Source organism: Colias croceus, chromosome 2, assembly GCF_905220415.1.
Source record: "Colias croceus chromosome 2, ilColCroc2.1".
NCBI classification, from domain to species: Eukaryota; Metazoa; Arthropoda; class Insecta; order Lepidoptera; family Pieridae; genus Colias; species Colias croceus.
In genome coordinates, this window is record NC_059538.1 from 3,211,006 (window position 1) to 3,230,535 (window position 19,530).

At 32.6% G+C, this 19,530-nt stretch overlaps 3 protein-coding genes across 5 annotated transcripts; 2 read left to right on the forward strand and 1 right to left on the reverse strand.

Moving 5' to 3' along the window:
• The first annotated feature begins 17 nt into the window (after positions 1-17).
• On the forward strand, positions 18-2,771 carry LOC123703305 (dynein light chain Tctex-type protein 2B-like). 3 transcript variants are annotated; one of them, XM_045651261.1, is made up of 5 exons: positions 18-167; positions 1,112-1,157; positions 1,292-1,415; positions 1,775-1,924; positions 2,252-2,771. In XM_045651261.1, the coding sequence occupies exons 2-5, from the start codon at positions 1,142-1,144 to the stop codon at positions 2,415-2,417; spliced, it is 456 nt and encodes a 151-aa protein (XP_045507217.1). In that variant the 5' UTR covers positions 18-167; positions 1,112-1,141; the 3' UTR covers positions 2,418-2,771. The 3 variants fall into 3 exon arrangements, with proteins under 3 accessions (XP_045507217.1, XP_045507224.1, XP_045507233.1); XM_045651268.1 differs by having other exon boundaries at positions 22-136; XM_045651277.1 differs by having other exon boundaries at positions 35-53.
• On the reverse strand, positions 625-7,087 carry LOC123703301 (SET and MYND domain-containing protein 4). The gene is made up of 7 exons (XM_045651254.1): positions 6,571-7,087; positions 6,076-6,271; positions 5,625-5,984; positions 4,909-5,550; positions 4,456-4,671; positions 4,000-4,123; positions 625-874 (listed from the first exon to the last, which is right to left on the reverse strand). The coding sequence occupies exons 1-7, from the start codon at positions 6,893-6,895 to the stop codon at positions 683-685; spliced, it is 2,055 nt and encodes a 684-aa protein (XP_045507210.1). The 5' UTR covers positions 6,896-7,087; the 3' UTR covers positions 625-682.
• Positions 7,088-14,078: 6,991 nt separating this feature from the next.
• Positions 14,079-15,050, forward strand: LOC123699784. Its single transcript, XM_045646815.1, has one exon. The coding sequence runs from the start codon at positions 14,079-14,081 to the stop codon at positions 15,048-15,050; it is 972 nt and encodes a 323-aa protein (XP_045502771.1).
• Positions 15,051-19,530: the final 4,480 nt, after the last annotated feature.

Below are 19,530 nucleotides of genomic sequence, written 5' to 3' on the forward strand. Positions count from 1 at the left end.
TTATTTATGTTTCTATAGTAACCGGCGTGATTATTTTCGATTTCGTTTGCTAGGTATTTAAAAAATATAATAATTGATCTGAATAATTGAATCATTATCATTTGATCATCGATACAATCACCGGTTTTGGACTTTGGTTGTACTTCCTGTTGTTTGATTGATTACTTGTAAGTTTCAAGAACCTGACATAAACTTACCTTCGACCAGCGTCTTCGCCTGCGTGAAATCATTTTATCAGTTAAATTATTCAACAGTTTATCGCGAATAGACAGACAGACGTAGCGGAGAACATTGTTTTATAATATGTAGTGATAGTGACCTAATGATGGTTACAGATAAATAATAAAATCAAAAATAATATTGTGCCAGCTATAAATATAATTATATTGGATTAGGAACCATAACACACACTACAAGACACAAAAAAATTCATTCAAATCGATCCCACAGTTTAGGAGGAGTTCAATGATATGTATAGAAGAAGAATGTAGATCTAGATAATAGGTTACATAAACTTAGATAACAATCACACAATCAAGAGGCATATATTGAAACCAAACCCTATATTTAATTCTGAAATTGAATAGTATTGTATATTTCTTATAAACATGAATAAAACACAAATAACTCTTAAATCATCAATTTATTATAAAAAAACAAAGATTTGTTAAGAATGTTCTTATTATACAATACTATAGTTGCCAAGTGACAACATGCAGCGTCGTAGATCTTGGACACAATCATAATAAGACTGATAGGGGGGTGCTAATGTAGCGTCATACAGTTTCAACACTTCTACCAATTTTTTCATTGCTTGCCCGTATTTTCCCTCTTCCATTGCAGCTCGGCCAAGCTTGTACATCACCTCTGTATCCTGTGAAAGAAATTATTCAAATATTATGGTGATAATTGTTTTAGTTCAAAAAATGTAGCATAATTTTTAATCAAGTATTAAATTCACTGTTCTTTATGCAAGTAGATTAAATCTCCAAAAAGTAAGGCAGTAGTTTTGTGTTATATTGGAATTCAAATTTATTTATATATATATATGTATTTATAATAATTTATTTGTTGGAAAATGAAAATAAAAATGTTATTGTTTGATTTTCAGGTGAAGGGTTTAACTTGGCCATAAATCAATATGGCTGATGAAGAAGGTGAGGATACAATATTTAAATTTCTGTTTATAGTTCAAATTATGCTCAAAAACATAAGGCCATTTTCTCATTATATATAATTCAACTGTATTTTTTTAAATATTTTAATATTTAATGACTTTATTTAATTTCAGTGGGTGAAGAAGAAGAACTAGTAGATACAGGTGGCGCCGAGAGCGAAACTGCTATCAGTCCAATTGAAACACAAAAACCACTCGCTCCCCCCAAATATGAAGTTAGACCTGGTCTTGGTGAAAAGTAAGTGTACTTAGAAATCTCTATCTTTTACGGGAATTATCGTATCTATACCAATTAATTTTAGGGTTAAATTCAGCATTCTTTCCATATATTATTATTGTTTATCTTGCAATTTCAATAATTCAAAATTCACCCAACATATTTTTTTATAATGAACCTGGTAAATCATTCATAACTACACGTAGATATATAGCTTAAAAAGACAGTCTGTATTTTTTATTTTCTTCAGCCAATTGAAAAAAAAATCGCTTTGGCCATTGCAAAAAGCTTGTTTTGCTTAAAAAGTGATGAGCTATAGATTCTTTACTAGTTAATAGCTTAAAACAGAAGTATTATTAATTTATATGTATGATCAACAGGTTTCAAGCACAAAACGTTAGGGATATTATAATGTCGACGATGCAAGAGCAGCTGATGGGGCGGCAGTATCGCGCCGACCAAGCCCCTCGGTGGGCTAAAGTTATAGCGAACGCGGTACGACAGCGTGTACAGGATCTTGATATGAAAAGGTCGGGCATTTTCATAATTTATTAGTATATAATATGTGTAAAAGAAAAGCTAAATATTGGTTTCCTCTAGTCAATTTTCCTATATAAGCGTTTGAAAAGATAATAAAAAATAAGAAATCCATCAAAATCCGTTCAGTTATTTTCCTGTGAAAAAGGCACAAACATACAAAAATACATCCATCTCAATTGATGAGGATCAATATCCTCACAATCTTTTATGTTTATAATATTAGTAACATGGATTTTTTCTATATTTCTTTCATTGTAATTAGTATATTACATTGTTTAAGCAACTGTGAATGTCACTTAAATTTTAATTATTTTCAGGTACAAAATAGTGGTACAATCTACGATAATTGAAATGAAAGGTGCAGGTGTTAAGTGCGGTCAGAGATGTATCTGGGATCCGGAGACTGATGACTATGCAGATGAACTGTATAGGAATGATACACTGTTCTGCTATACTATTGTGTATGGTGTTTATTTGTATTAGATCTATAACTATGCAAAAAAAGACTCATATGTACTACAATTAGGAATATGTGTTTACAAGGAAACATTGATAATGACAGCATTATATAGGTTTTTACTATTTCCCACACTGAAAATAAAACTGCCTGAAGATATTATGGTAATCCTCCAGTCGTGGTACGGTGCTCAAAAAGAGAACGTGTTTGTCAAGGAACGTTTGAGAATGGCTGGACCGATTTGTCTATTTTTCTATAAATATGTTTGCATGATGATTTTGGGGTAAAAACGATTGTCGACTACACTCGTGTGCTCGGTCGGAAGGAATTATAAAGGATGTTCTTTAACAGATAGAAATAATGTTGGCATACATCCATACTAATATTATAAATGCGAAAGTAATTAGTAACTGTCTGTCTGTCTGTTACTCAATCACGCTTTAACTACTGAACCAATTTGCATGAAATTTGGTGTAGAGATATTTTGATACCCGAGAAAGGACATAGGATAGGTTTAATCCCGGAAATCCCACGGGAACGGGAATTATGCGGGTTTTTCTTTGACTGCGCGGGCGATGCCGCGGGTGAAAAGCTAGTCAAAAGTCAAAAATACCTACGTATAGAGTAATGAAATAATATGTGTGCCTTGTTAAAACTTTTCTACATAGAATGTTAAAATTAGATTATTGATTTTAAGTTATTCTTGTATCTTTGTTTAATGATAACTTAATTATTTTAAAAATAGTTTTACAAATAAGGCGTTTGGTTTAAAGTGCTTATATGTTATTTTGTACATAAGTAGACATTTGATTGTATGAAATTTGAACATTAACTAATGAACTAGGAATAAAAAATTTTTTTACGAAGTTCTCTTTTATTATTATTAAATCAAACTTAGTCTAATATCGAAAACACGACATAGTTCAAAAAATTGTCGCGGAAATTTATTATAAGCAAATGTTTGAACAAGTGCTTGTAACATTTCAAATTTATTAACTCATAGTCGCCAATATTTGTTTTTCAATTTTCGTGTATTTTTCACGATGTTATATTATCTGAAATCCTTATGTGACTTTGCCAATTAGCTCTATGAAAATTAGTGTTAATAAAAAGATACCAACGTGTTTCTTTTTCGAGAAATGTAATCCAACGTTTCCTTGTTGCGTAAAGACATCAAAATCTTAGTGTTGTTATTTTCTGTAGTAGTTTTTTGTGGATGTTCCGTCTATTATTGGCAGTAAAAGTGTTCTAAGCGCAGAGCATGAAGTTAATTGTTTTGGATAAACACGTAAGAAACGAAAATGTAAACAAGTTCTTATAACATACTTATATATCTGTGAATATATTATTATACCATTGTCTTATAATTTGATACATAGGTATATGTTGCGATCGAATTTGGTCATTTAAAAAGTCATAGCTGAAATGTTTAAATCACAGATATACTAGGTTTTATTGATTTCCTAAAACCGTACATGTTTTAATGTAGTTCATTCAATCATCTTTGAAGATTAAAATGTGTCATTATTTTTTTAAACGTACCCTCAACATTTTTTACTAACGTTACCATAAACAACTATAATTCAATAAGAACTCGAATATACTTGCCTGCAGTGATTTCAGCCCCTTCAGAATGTTCGTAAACTGTTGGCACAGACCGCACTTGACCATGAACTCAGTGCAGTCGTGCGGCACCGGTATTACGTTGGAACACGGCTGGTCTGAATCGCACCTGAAAGTTATTGTTTTTAGCACGCTTGTATTAGCTTCACCTGTATGTTTGTATGACTCCCTTAGACCCGATTTTTAACTACTGTAAAATTTTGTACATCAGGATCGGTGACAATACGATAATTTTTTCTCTTGAAGAGTGTCTTTTAGTTATTAAATTTAAATGGGTAATTAGGAATTTTGAGTGGTCAAATCGTGAAATCTCAAAACGTTTTAATGATAAAAATGTTTGTTTAATTTTCATGATTTACGCCTGAACTTTTGAGTACTTTTATGGAAATTGTTAATTAGTTTTAGGAAAAGATATGTTATTAGTAAAAATATTCTTATTACTTGAATCTCATATAGTTTTCAGTCATCTTTTCATAAAGTGGCCAGTTTTGTTCACAGGGAAGGCACTTGCAGTCGAACCAGTACTGATCCTTTAGTTGTGCTTGCCTCTTGTCTTTGGGCATTGTGGTGAATATAGGCCCGTAGTTCTCGGCTACTTCTTCTCCCTTTTTAATATTTTTCACCGCTCGAACGACGATGTATGGGCCGCAAAAGTATCTGCAATCGATCACAATTTCTAAAGTAATGGAAATAAGAACTGAATATTGTTAATAATTTTTTAGGGCGATAATATTTGGTTGTGACGATTTTTTCCTAGAATATTACGTTACCTGTAATAATACAATATTTTAAATGAATAATGTGTAATATTATGACTCAATACGGTTACTGTTTGTAATTACCTAGGTAACTAGGCAATCGATTACGATCATTCTAATACTATTACAGTCTTACCTCACAACACCAGGGTCACAGGAGTGATTAAATAGAGCGAGCGTAGGAAACACTGCGCCAGCAAGGAAGACCGAATTTCCATTGTGTTTTATTATATTTTGTTCAAGCCTTGGCTTCGGGCATTGTAACTCAAACACTTCATGAGCATTAAATTGCAGTACTTGAAGGTTTTGCAATAATAATCCACCAAATAATTCAACGTCTTCTAAGTGCTTGTTTGATACTTCCATCGTTTTTATTTCATCAATTTCAATGGGTTTATCTCTGGGTTTATTATCAAAGTATCCGCTTAATTCGAGCAACTTAACCAGGAATACCGCCATCTGACTTCTGTGTAAGAAATCTTGTTTTGTCCGTTTATCTTCATGGGAAACTAATTTAAGGATATTTTTGTAATCGTTGGTTTTATATGGTAGCGAAGGTGGCGCATCTAAGTTTTTACTTATTTCTTGGAAATATTCTTTCTTGTTTTGAGTTATCATGCGCAGAGCTATATGACAAGTCACTGAACAACCAGACTTCCATAGCAGTGGTAATATGGGACACTCGTAACTGTGATACGATTTCAATGCTGTTTCTTTACACTTATCGCTACAGAAGACGACATTTGAACACGTTGGGCAAGCCAAAGGTATAGGACATCTGAAAAATTATGAAATTTTAATTGTCAGCATTTTAATAAGCTGTTAGTTTGGCTATATTTTGTGTTTACTTACTTAATAAAACAGTTTTGGCAATGAGTTGCAGAATATTCTCCCAAGAGAACACCGCTGTGTGGTTTTTCGACCAAAATAGTTTCTCCAGCTTGAATGTCTCTTGCTGCTGTCGCATATCTTCCCCTTACTTCATCAAAGTCTATGTGGATAGCGTCAGATGCAGCAGGATAGTTAGAATTGTGTTTTCCGGGAAGCTTTGGTTTAGGTGGCGTTTTATTAAGCGGCTCAGGGTCTTTGGGATTACCAGCTAAGACTAGACCCTTATTCAGTACTTCTAGCATAAGTTTCGCATCAGTTCTCAGCTTTGATCGCTTTTCTTTGTCTAGTGTGTTAGCTTCATCAAGAGCTAGAATAGTGTCTCTGAAATACAGATGATTTTATAATTTTACTTTCGTGGAAGCATTGTGCACATGTTGACTTGATTTTTCGTAACAATTAATATAATACTTACTGGAAAGCCTTAATGCTCTCTTGGTTTCTTTTAAGAACGAGTAAGCACCTAGCCCTTCGCTCGTACACTTTGTACCGTAGATGCCGTGGATAGCCCAAAGCCAGACACCGCTTAATGTCATCTAAGGACTCTTCATATCGTTCCAAATGATTGAGTGCCGCCGATCGGTTTGCGAACAGAATGGACAATTCTTCGGCTGTCATAATATAAAATTAATGATAGGTAATTTGTATAAAAACTGCGAGAATATTTGCCCAGCAGGGGTTATTATATTACTCGTAAAAATTCGATCGATCGCTTGTATAATAATAGGTCTAACAATTTTTTGATGCTCAATATCCTTAAGCCTATAAACTATAAACTCCTCTATCAGAATAACAAACTAAATTTTGTACCGTAAAATGATATCTCTAGGTATCGTTTATGTATGTAGGTATCTACTATAAATCTATGTGTAGGTATGTACTTAACTATTTGATACTATTTGACACTTACTTTCCTTTTGTGGCATATACAACATGCTAACACTGTACAAACTCATGGCCTTAACCCAATCGCCTTTTTGTACAGCTTTATTGCCTTCATTTTTCAGTTGTCGTGCTTTCTCTAAATCCTTTTTTACGGGGAACACTCCGCCATTCTTACACTTTTCCACTTCAGCTGCAAGGTTGAAAGATTTTACAACGGGCAAGCTACATAAATAGGATACGCGTTTTGGGTTTGTTTCGAAATTTGCGAAATTATTTTTTGTCACGTCGTCCAGAGCGTTGCTGATGCTCTCATGAAATTTTTTAAAGAATCCTTCGTCTACCCCGTCCATGTTACTATTTGAATTTACTGCTTCTTTCAGCACTTATTACTATATAGACAAGGATAAGTTAAAATAACACCAATGCACTAAATTTTTAGGTTATACTCAGTGGGTTAGTGAAAGCCGGTGGAACGCAATGGCGACTGATTCTATTTTTATTTTTGGCCCGCACATCTGATCTGTTCTGTCCGATGTTTTGAACTACACTTTCATTGTCTATTAATGTTTTGTAATATTGTACGTGCTAGGTATAATCCCTATAGCTATCTGTATTTTGTATACATTCATTTTTTGTATATACATTCAAGAATCTTCTAAAGTATTCTTTGAGCATTTCTAGTGTACGTAGGTACTTACTATAAAATATAATTATTGAAATGGTACATAATAAATCAGTTTAGTAGTGTTTATAAAATTACCTTTCAGATATAAATTATATACATTAGTACCAGCAATTCTTTCTTAGAAGACCACTAAAATAATTCTTCTAACAATAATTGCGCATCATAATGTTCATAATGGTAGCTGTGAGATCGTGGAAAAATTCTAAAGCAGTATTTTTCTTAGAATTCAGTATGGCCGGCTTATGTACAGTCAGAATAATGAGGAAATGTACTGAGGTCATCTAGATTCTTTATTATTATGGTAATAATAAATAAAAATGTGTAAGTAGTTCAAACGCTTACCCTGCAGTTAATTCAGGATTCGAGGTTGTACGTACGTATACGTATCCTTAAAGTTGATGTTTTAATTACTTATACTGATTTTGACTAAGCCATGAAAGGAAATCGTGTTGATTGGAATATAGTAAAAAATACTTTGAGAATAATGGGTTTTAATTGTATAGGGTATTTCATATACATACCTTATACAATTAAACCAAAACGTGAAGAAGAAAGGTTATTATTAGTATGTGAATATAAACTTAAAAAATACATGACAATTTAAGCAGCAAACATAATTTTAACATTTTATAAACGTGATTTTTCCTCCATTAGAACTAAATGCGTACTAACTATCAAACTTTTTGGTTCAATGACCAAGCATATTATATTTAAGATTCGGTCAGGCGTAATATTTGTAAACAAAAGGTGGATTGTTATGTATATTGTTTCCATATTTTTTATACTGTTGGAGTCACCTCAAGATTACGTAGAATTTGTGAAGGTCAAACCCATCCATCCATGGATCCCTTACGTCACAAGATTAGGGATGTCACATTTTATACTTGTCAGAAACAAAAAAAATATATTCGAAAGTAGGTATCAAAGCTACAAATAAGTATATTTATTAGTAAGAGATAAGAGTGTAGGTAACAATAAAGCAAAAATTAGTCTATAAATTTTTGCTTTATTGTTAATAATAGCCTAAAATATTTATTCTTTTCAAACAAAATCTGTAAAAAAGGTACATATTAATAGCAATTAGCAAAGTATAATAATATTTCTTTGAGTTCACAATTTGAATGCACCTAATATACACTCTTCAAATAAAAAAAAAATAATAAAAAAATAAAATTATATTTATTTGCCAAAAGAAGGTTATTAAAATAAGTACAGATTACGACAGCGGACCCCGCACTAGGCACAGACTGTCTCGCGGGGCCATAAAACGATTATACAGTAAAAAATGGAGGTTCACATAGGGTCCAACACGTTTAATTACTAAAAACTTATATTTATTATTAAAAACTTTTCAACTTTAAATGCGCGACTTCACTGCCCTAATGATTCTATACGTCTACCCACAAAAAAAAAAAACTCACGCAAAATGATAGGGGCAATGGACTGGAGATTTCCTCCTGCGTATTTTTTATCTTGGTCATTCTAGAAATTTCGTCGACTTATTTTTAAAACGTCTCGATAAAACAATGCAAGTATTTTGTTCGCACGCTATATTTATGTAGTTTTAGGTTTAGATCTTACCTTATATGAAAATATAATGATTATTTATGATGACCTAAAACATTTTATTAAAACAACAAGATAATAGGAATGCACGTAATATAAAATACGGTGTACTTACACGTAATCTTAACAACATATTACCACCAATATCCGAATTTGCACCTTCACAAACCAATTAATTGTTTTTTAATTGATTAACTCTCTACGTTCTAAAAAAACATAAAAAAATTACTAAATTTTAAACAATTTGAAGCTCCATTGTGTTTTTTTTTATCAAATGGCTCATTGTTTACTCCATGTTTACAAAATATTATTTCGATTGGTGCCTAAGAATAGGTGAATGCAGATAATATAAAAATAATATGGACAAGGTCTAAATTCTTAAATTAATTTAGATTTAATACGCATAAGTCAAGAGCAAAATATGCAGACCATGTTTCCTACTTCGGTTCGAGTGATAGCCGCTCTAAAAAAAACATACAATAAAATCTTTTTACTATATAAAATTAATCGCGACAAGTATTTAACAGTAGTTCATTACACATAACATCATCATTAACGTAATGATATGTGATACAGGCGATCAATCAATGTAGCGTCATAATGATTAAGTATTATGTAACATAGGTGTTATAAATTATAGCTCCAGTGATATTCAGACCATGAATAAACGAGAAAACATATCTGGTTTCCAATTTTCTTCATAACTTCCCTGTTATACACACTTCTAGTTCGCGTGACTTTCTTTATTACTCGCGAGGCGCCTTGCGAATTTTACAATGAAGCGCTATTTCATTTTTTAATTTAAACGGCAGTTTAAAGTGCGGGAAGGTTAGGTTAATTGACTTCAATAACGTCAATCACCGCTGTACTACATACAATTCATATTCTGTAAATGCGAAGGTATTTTGATTGTTTGCTCTTCTTTCACGTAGCAACGTCGCGTCGCTACCAATTGGCGTAAATACATGGAGTTTAGTTTCGGGTCGGAATGTTAAAATATGCGACCTACCACAAAATATGCTCCTTTTATCCCCCTTAAAAAATAATATGTATACGTATAACTTTTATAAGTTCATTTTAAACGATGGCGATTAATAATAGAGCAGGTACATGTTACAACTAATCTTTAGTTTCCTTGATCAACATTTATATGACATACCCACCCATCATGAGATCGTATGTACAGATAAGTTATAGGTATACTATTATTATGTAAGTACCATGGATTTCTACGTGGAAGTTTTATAAAATGCGTTTCCCATCGTCGCTTATGCGCCTGAGTTGTGTGACAATTACTCTATTAACGTCGCGTTATCAGAGTCGTGACTTAACGCCATGTAAACAACAATTAACTGATTTGAGATTGTTTGTTTTTATATTGAATTCATATAATATAATTAACTAGCTTTGCCCTGCGGTTTTACCAGCATTGCATCTCCGTCTTAGCGTGATGATGTATCATGTAGCATACATAGCCTTTTAAGGTCTTTCTCGATAAATGGGCTATCTAACACTGAAATTACCGTGTTCAATTAAGCAAACAAACTCTTCCGATTTTTAATAGCATCAGGTTAAACTTTACTCGATAGTTCAAATATGGTTTGGCAATCAAAATACAGACTGGAGACTGGTGCAGACTTTATCATAATAATAAAATATCAATATTCAATGCATAATTTATAAATGTTTGTATTTTATTTCTTTCGGCACACACTTTCCTCTTTGATCTACCCGGTAATATTTATTCCATTTTCTGGTTTATTTTATTATTCAAGTTTTTATTTATTTTTCCATACATATTCCTTTAACTGCGCGGTTTACATACATTTCATGTAAATATTACTTGGTTACCCGGATATAACTAAAATTAAATTTAGATTAACTAGATAACGTGACTTGTATAACAATATCAGAGTGTTTGTTTTATTTTCTTATTTATGTAGATGGCACAAGGATGCAACGAAATGCCATTTTAATTAAAGTGATAAATTTATTGCGCGTTTATGATATTAAACAAATATCGTTATTTACAGTTATTTATATCCGGTTTATTAGATTTACAAAGGTTACAGTAAGGTAGGTCTCAATGATATATGTATAATGTACTAGCTTTCTGCCCGCGGCTTCGTCCGTGTTTTCCAAGGAAAACCCGCATAGTTCTCGTTCCTGTAGGATTTCTGGGATAAAACCTATTCTATGTGTTAATTCAAGTTACCCTCTATATGCGTGCTAAATTTCATTGTAATCTTAATATATATAAATCTCGTGTCACAATGTTTGTCCTCAATGGACTCCTAAACCACTTAACCGATTATAATAAAATTCGCACACCATGTGCAGTTCGATCCAACTTGAGAGATAGGATAGTTTAAATCTCAGATCGTTTTAGAGAAAGCGGGCGAAGCCGCGGGCGGTTAGCTAGTCGTATTATATACATACAGGAATAAGTTCATCCATCCTCACAAACTTTCGCATTTATAATATTAATAGTAGAGTAGGACCTATCCTATCCTATAGGATAGGATTTATAGAAAATAAAAAGCGATTTTAAAGTCGCTGATCGGATGGTTTCTCTTCTCTATAATTAGATACATATATTAAAGAAAATTACTTTATTTATATTTGCAGTGATAGTAGGAATTTAAGTTTGATTTTTAATGTTTTTTTAAAACACAATATGTAGACACATATTTTGTTAATGGAATTTGTAAAAAATCATAATTAAAATAACTCAAAAATGAATTACACGTACGAAGTAATGGCATTATTAAATTGAAAAGATTTTTTTTTATAATACATCAATTATAATCATATCACAAGAAAGATACTCTACATTTTTTCATTTAACAAGGATAGTGACATTATCAAGCCATTACTGCAACCTTATTACAATTATTTTAATAGTCACAAATCTGTGTCATTTGGTCAGGGATCTGTCAACTTCCGCAGTCAACTTGACCCGAGAAGGCTTTGTGAATCACGCAATTATAGAAGCTTATTATAATATCTGTGTTGTTCTGACGGAAGATGTCCTATACAAATATTTCCTTAGTATAAAGGTCTCGAACATAAATACATCACGGCAATTATAATTTCATATAATCGAGTGTAATGTCCGTTTATCTTACAATTAAACGATAAACAATGTCATAAGCAAGGTGAGGTTTGTAGTCGTTTTGTAGTCGCTGCGCGTTATGCTAAGTGCCTGTTTTATGAGTTAACACGGTGCATTTTTATATGATACACGATACTTCCGACTCTGCTTGGGTCGTATAATATAGGTTGCGTAGTATATTATTATTAGTCTGTGATATAGGTTATAAACTCTGATTATAAAAGGCTATAAAAGGTATCCCAACTACTAAATATTTTTATAGACGTAAGACGAGTAGTGTTACTACACTACTCGTCTTACGTCTATAAAAATATTCTATATATATATCTCCCAAAATACCTGTTATAATAGTAATTATAACAGGTATTTTGGGAGATATCAAACTACCTTGTTCATTAGGTCAGGAAGAAAGTCAGTAATAACTTACCAAATAAAATATTATAAAATTGAATCGAAAATGCCTGAAATTGAATGTAAATATTTTGGTACGATACTTTAAATAATTTTCATCCAAGCAAGGACCCTAATATAGAAAAGTCAAGTGCCAATAATTTGAGGAAAATTTTAATAACGAGGAAGGATTTAGCGAAGCTGTCAATGACAATATGACCTGTTCAATTGAATATTAATTTAGGAATATCAATGGAGGAAAAATTAATAACCTTGTACATGTCTTTAATAATGCATTTTATTTTTGACTTGTTTATATGATGAGAAAAATTAATTTAAGGATAGTTAGTAAGTTCTCTTTTAAACATACCTAGAAGAGATAATTAATACCTATGAATAATTAGACCTGGAAGTAATTTAAAAGTCTCTATCTTATGTTGTAGACCAGCCTTTCCCAACCTTTTCCAAAGAAGGACCCCTAGCGCCGCCTAACCATGATCCGCGCACTCTTACTTACTTTTGCTTTTACTTAACTATGCGCAGTACTCACATGGGTTAATCTATATTATTTTAAAAATGTCACTAATGCTGTCGTAATTTTCTTGATTTGTCTGCGGACCCGGGATCTGCTCGCAGACCCCAGGTTGGGAAAGACTGTTCCAGTCAGGTGATGTAGGTACTAGGTAGATAAGCAGTGTCGAAAAGTAACTTTAGATTCATAAATACCTATACATATAAGTATTAATTTATGTAAATTGTCACCACTCATTGTTCACGACATTTAACACTTGTATTGTCCGTATTATATGTTTTCTTTGTCATATTTATAAAAAAATATAGCATGGTGCTGTGAGTTATGAATAAACTTATATCATGATGCGACGTTAAGATTATTTATTCGACAACATTATATGTTTATTACTATAATAATGTTATTATGTTAATATTTATTACATTTCCTTGTGTCTTTATTGAGATTCCTTCCTTCCAAGTTCCACCCAGATACCAGTTTATCAATCTGCTGTAATCTACAGATTATCTGTGATTATTTCTAGTACCTATATAACGAAAGTGTTTATTTGTATTTTGTACCATGAATAGTTAAAAATAATATAAAGAAAACAAATTAATTATAACTGTGAATCATCAATATATTGGTACTTACAACCGTGAATCTCAGAAGCATTTTTGATGCTGAAAAACCAATTGTAAAATGAGAAATTTGGTTCACTCGCGCGCGTCTTATAGCCCGGTTGTGATCTGTGTCACTCCTATAAAATAATTGATTTACAGTTAAAAATAGTGATTTACTGGTGTTGAATGTTCATTATAAGTTTTAATATGGACCACAAAGAATAAAACATTTAACTTTATAACTTAATAGTGTATAATTATAAAATAAAAAACATTTACTAAACTCAAAGTGGTGTTCGTGTGATAAAGTTCGATGTAGGTGATTTGAACATAAAAGTATTCACTATACCGACAATCATCGCTTCGCAACTGAGTCTCTCCCATCTGTTCGTATAATTCACCTGAATGAGTAAGCTCACAAATAGCGCTTACTGAGTAAAGCGGACTGCAAGTTCGGAGAACCCAAGTTCGATCCGCATCAAGCACAAAGAATATTTTCATTTTATTTTTTATTTTTTGTTTTATTCTGCCAATCATGATGCAATGTGGCGCATGTCTGCAAAGTATGAGAGAGAGTAAAAATAAAATTTTACGTTGCTCCAAATGTCTTGAAACTTTCCACGCTCTTTGTGTAGTTCAAAAAATGGAAGAATTTAACAAATTATCTGCCGAATTTAAATCTAATTGGATATGTACCGGGTGCAACGTCAAGCAAAAGAGGAGTGGAAATAATTCTGAAACTCCTATCCGATCGCCGCTTTCTACACCTACCACAAGCAACGTTACTCTGCGCGCGAAGCCTAGCTCCAACGCGAACCTTTTAGTATCTGCCTCATCGCCAGAATCCGCGAATATATCAACCGATGCTCTCAGGATTCTAATTCGTGAAGAACTTAAATATGTTCTGCATAATTATATAGAAGAAAAAATAGGTAACCAATTAAGTGAGATTAGAAGGGACATAGAGGAGTTTAGAACCTCACTTTCATTCATAAATCAGCAGTATGAAGATATAAAGACGGAATATCAGACAAAATTTAACACATTAGAAAGTTTGGTTGCAGCCAATACTTCACTTCGCTCCTCTATCCAAGATTTAAGTTCTCGTCTAAACCAATTTGACCAGCTTAGTCGGGCCAGCAATCTAGAAATTCAATGTGTTCCTGAATTTAAAAACGAAAATATTCCAAACATGATTGCGCAACTTGCTCGCACAGTCCAATATTCGTTAGATGATAATGATATCCATTTCTGTGCCCGTATTGCTAAGATGCATAAGGAAAGCCAACGCCCTCGATCCATACTTGTTAAACTAAATAGTCCCCGTACACGCGACAACTTTCTCCGCTCAATTATCAAATACAACAGGGAATCGAAAATAAAACTACAAAGCAGGGACCTTGGCATCGGCAGTGACCAATCCTCAGCGATATATGTAATGGAGCACCTTTCTCATGAAAATAAACTTCTTCATGCCGAAGCAAGAAAGAAGGCTAAGCAACTAGACTATAAGTACGTTTGGATTAGAGGTGGTAAGATTTTCATGAGAAAGGCTCCTAATTCAAACGCCGTATTAGTTAAGGACATTCACGTTCTCAAAAATCTTAACGAATAAATGTTACAAAAAAAAAAAAAAAAAGTTCATATCAACCTGGCGCGTTGTATGTACAACTCAACCACTTTTAGTTATAACTCTTATTTCTTCATTTATTTTTACCAATTGTTTCTTGTAATCTTGACAAATAGTTGCAAGATCTTACTTTTATTATTATGTAAAACTTCCATATTTATTTTTAATTGTTTATCCATAATAATCACATTCATCTGGTCTGCGTTTTCGTTAATTGTCTGTGAATCAATTATTTTTAGTGATAGAATTACATGTGCTTGTGATGTAAATGAAATTGTCAGTCTTCTTACATATTTTATTGTTGAATATATATCTGTATTGATAGCGTTGATTTTGCAATTAATTATTTATTATCTTCAATCGATTACCCTACACACTACACAACTTATACAAAAAACTATATCATGATTGACATGTCTTTGATTCGTGATATAGATGGTCCAGATTTATCAAGTTGCCACTATACTGACACACCCGAGGAATGCCAAAAACATATCACTAAAGCACTCAATATAAAAATCGTTACTTTCAATATTCGCAGTTTACAACGTAATTTTAACAGCTTTTTAATAACCTTATCTCGTTTTAACATAGAATTTGATGTCATTATCCTTACGGAATGTTGGTTGAACGAAAATTCTGTTATTTATCCAATCGATGGGTACGTCTCGTATAATACAACAAAATATATTAACCAATCGTGTGGTGTAGTCCTATATATAAAAAGAACCCTGAATCACGTAGTTTCGGAACCAACATTACACGACGCGAATTGCCTTATGGCCAAAGTGGACAACTTATTTAATCTCATCGGAATATACCGTTCACCTTCATTTAGAAACTGCACAAATTTTTTGCAATCCTTAGAAAGTCTCCTACAAAATATTAACTTGATTCCTTCTTGTACAATTCTGGCGGGTGATATAAATATTAATACGTTGATGTCTAATATAAACAACGACTGTAACGAATACCTTTGCTTAATCGCAGAGCAAGGACTAAGCCCAGCAATTAATATTCCCACCCGAGAAACAGCGTGTTTAGATCATATTATGGTGTCCGCCAATACTCGCGTGAACGCTGTGGTTTGTAGGACTACTATAACTGATCATTACATTGTTATGGCTGGTATAAACACAACAAATAAATCCAATCGCTTAAGGGTTGACAAGTTTATGACCAAGTTGAATTTCCCTGCCATTGTTGAGGTAGTTAAAAACACTGATTGGACTAACTTGCTAATGAACGAAGACGTAAATGCAGCAGTTGATGATTTTTCCAATATGCTGTCTAATATTATCACAAGCAATTCACAACGCTTAAGAATAAATCGCTCTAAAAACATTTTAAAACCTTGGATGTCCCCTGGTCTGGTTAGATGTTCAATGGTAAGAGATATGCTACATCTAGAAGCTAAACGTAACCCTAACAGCGAAATAGCACAATTTACATTTAAACGCTATAGGAATTTTTATCATAATTTAATTAAGAGATTGCGAGATAGTTACAATGAGAAAATGCTCACAGAAAATCAAAATAATCCAAGTAAGCTTTGGAATACTATAAAAGATATCGCATATTTACAGTCCCCTAAAGAGAACCCATCCATATCTGCCATTAAAGGTAATATCCAGGATTCTTTGAATTACTTCAATAATCACTTTTGCGCAATAGGTCAAAACTTGGCTAATGATATTCTAACCGGTATTGGAGAAACTCAGGAATCTCTGGCTTCTAACGTTTCCATTGAAGACTTTCCAGACTCATTCTTCATAGTACCTACGGACAAAACTGAAATCGAGAAAATAATCATTGATCTCAAAACAAACAGTGCAACGGGTATAGATGGTATTTCCAACCGCCTATTAAAATACATTAAGCCGTACATCTCAGCTCCTCTTGCTTATATTTGTAATTTAAGTATATCACATGGTGTATTTCCGGATAGGTGGAAGGTAGCTGCCGTATCTCCTATTCATAAAAGCGGTGATAAAAAAGATTTAAATAATTATAGACCTATCTCTCTTCTCAGTGCAATCTCGAAAGTCTTAGAAAAAATTATGAATAGCAGAATGGTTGATTTCCTAGAAAAGAATAACATCTTATCAAATCGTCAATATGGATTTCGTGCAGGTAGATCTACCGTTGATGCCGTATCTGAACTTATTCATATTGTGTCCTCTTCTCTAGATAAGGGCTTGGCCTTGTGTTGGAGTATTTTTGGATTTAGCCAAGGCCTTTGACACAGTGTCAATACCAATTCTTTTGAAGAAATTGGAGAGGTATGGCATCAGAGGTATAGCTTTGGAGTGGTTCAGAAGTTATCTTTCGAACAGAAAGCAATGTACCAAATATCGCGATACTTTTAGCTCTCTTTCACCAGTAATTTTCGGCGTGCCACAGGGGAGTATTTTAGGTCCTACCCTCTTCTTAGTATATCTTAATAATATCGCCAACGTTGGGTTGAGAAATGCTGATATTATCTGCTACGCGGATGATACAGCTATTATTTTTCAAGATACTTCTTGGGACAAAGTCTTTGACATAACAAAAGAGGGAATGTCAAAGATTGCTTACTGGTTAAACAACAATTTACTTACTCTCAATGCCGCTAAAACAAAATATCTATGTTTTCACAAAACTGCAGCTTCACAACCTTCATCACTTCCGGATCTGTCTTTTCATTCGTGCAATATTTCTTCCTTGTCTCATCCAGTTCCTCCATGTCGCTGTAATAACACAATCAGTAACGCGCATTCCATTAAATATCTGGGCGTAATATTGGATGATAAGTTAAACTTTGAAGGCCACATACATGCAACAACTGCAAGAGTTCGTAAACTAATATACCCCATGAAACACCTACGCTCTGTCGCTAAATACGAGTTACTCAGGAGAATTTATATAGCTTTATGTGAACCTATAATTAGTTATTGTATCTGTATTTGGGGTGGTTGCGGTTCCTCAAAATTATTGGTTCTGGAAAGAGCACAAAGAGCTGTGTTAAAGGTTATGCTGCATCTCCCTATCCGCTACCCAACTGACTTACTTTATAAGGAGACTGGATTGTTGAGCGTCAGAAAATTATTTATTCTTAATGTAGCATTACTAACCCATAAAAATATTCTCTCTTCAAGTGATCACGCTAACTTACTCAACAATAGAATTTATAAAATTCCTTTACCTCAGGTTACTACCTCCTTTGCCAAACGGTTTAGTCAATTCCTACACCCGCTTATATATAACCGCGTCAACCAGGCATTGCATTCTATTAGGCAGAGTGGGGTCGCAAAGGCCAAGAAAATTATTAAAAAATGGTTACTTTCTTTGTCTTTTCAACAAACGGAAAATTTGATTAGATCTGTAATCTAACGCTCTTACTCACAAGTTTTACCCCCATGCATTTCTTATTCAGCACACACATATATTAAAAGTATCTATCTATTTATTTATACTATTTTTATTTTGATATTTATTTATTTTTTGTTCATTTTAGATTTATCTAATAAAATAAAGCATAAAGAATAATATATGAATTGCAATTTATTCCTAAAACATTAATAAATCGACATTTCATTTACATCCATGTCTAGTTTTGTTTGTTTCTTTATATTTTGTATTGATGCTCACAATACAGGCCACGAGTCTAGTGTGGGCATCTTAGTTCAAATGATGTATAGAGTATACTACATATTTACTGTTTAAACAGCCTTATTGTAATAAGTTCAACGAGATTGTATGCTTGATTTTTGAATAAATATTTTTTACTTTTACTTTTACTTTAAAATATGTTTGGTTGGACAAAACAATAAACTAATATTTTATTAAAAAAATATAAAATAGTTAAAAATACGTAATTTACCACGCATACTAAATATGTAGTAACATATCTATGATATCTATATCTTATCTACAATTTATGAAATAATTTTAATTTTTATAGTAAAATAATACAATAAGCCGCTATAAAAATCAGTCTACCTATATTTATGGTCCATATCTAAGAACCTTGGATGACGCAGAAAAAATATTTGCAACTGCGATAAAGTACAATGATGCCGCCCGTTTATCTTAAAATACTGAATTATATAGCTATTTCTGCTATCACCTTCATCCCCTGGGCAATATAGAAATAGAGATGATGTTAAAATAATGTTTTCTTTACGATAATGTCTCGTTTGTAATCTATGGCATAATGTGGTATGTGCACACGCGGCACGCCGCTATAATTATTATTTTATTGTTTTTTGATTTATTGGTAATTATTAGATTAGATAGTATATATATGAAGTTAATTTTGTCAGTTGAACATTTTCCTGTTACTGAAAAAAGTAACTAGAGACGAAGATTTTAGAATCGTCTCGTGTTAAAAACTTTGTGACGGCTTGAATGGAAAGTTATATCTCTTATATTTAGTTTGTGTAAAAGATTCTATACAATGGTATTGGAAATAAAAAGATGTGGA

Coding starts and splice junctions, on each gene's coding strand:
- LOC123703301 (XM_045651254.1), bottom strand. CDS start 6,895: ATGGACGGGGTAGACGAAGGATTCTTTAAAAAATTTCATGAGAGCATC. Junction 5,985..6,075: donor GAGAGCATTAAGGCTTTCCA/GTAAGTATTATA, acceptor TCTGTATTTCAG/AGACACTATTCTAGCTCTTG. Junction 4,672..4,908: donor TGTGACCCTGGTGTTGTGAG/GTAAGACTGTAA, acceptor GATCGATTGCAG/ATACTTTTGCGGCCCATACA.
- LOC123699784 (XM_045646815.1), top strand. CDS start 14,079: ATGGAAGAATTTAACAAATTATCTGCCGAATTTAAATCTAATTGGATA.
- LOC123703305 (XM_045651261.1), top strand. Junction 1,416..1,774: donor AGACCTGGTCTTGGTGAAAA/GTAAGTGTACTT, acceptor TATGATCAACAG/GTTTCAAGCACAAAACGTTA. Junction 1,925..2,251: donor CAGGATCTTGATATGAAAAG/GTCGGGCATTTT, acceptor AATTATTTTCAG/GTACAAAATAGTGGTACAAT.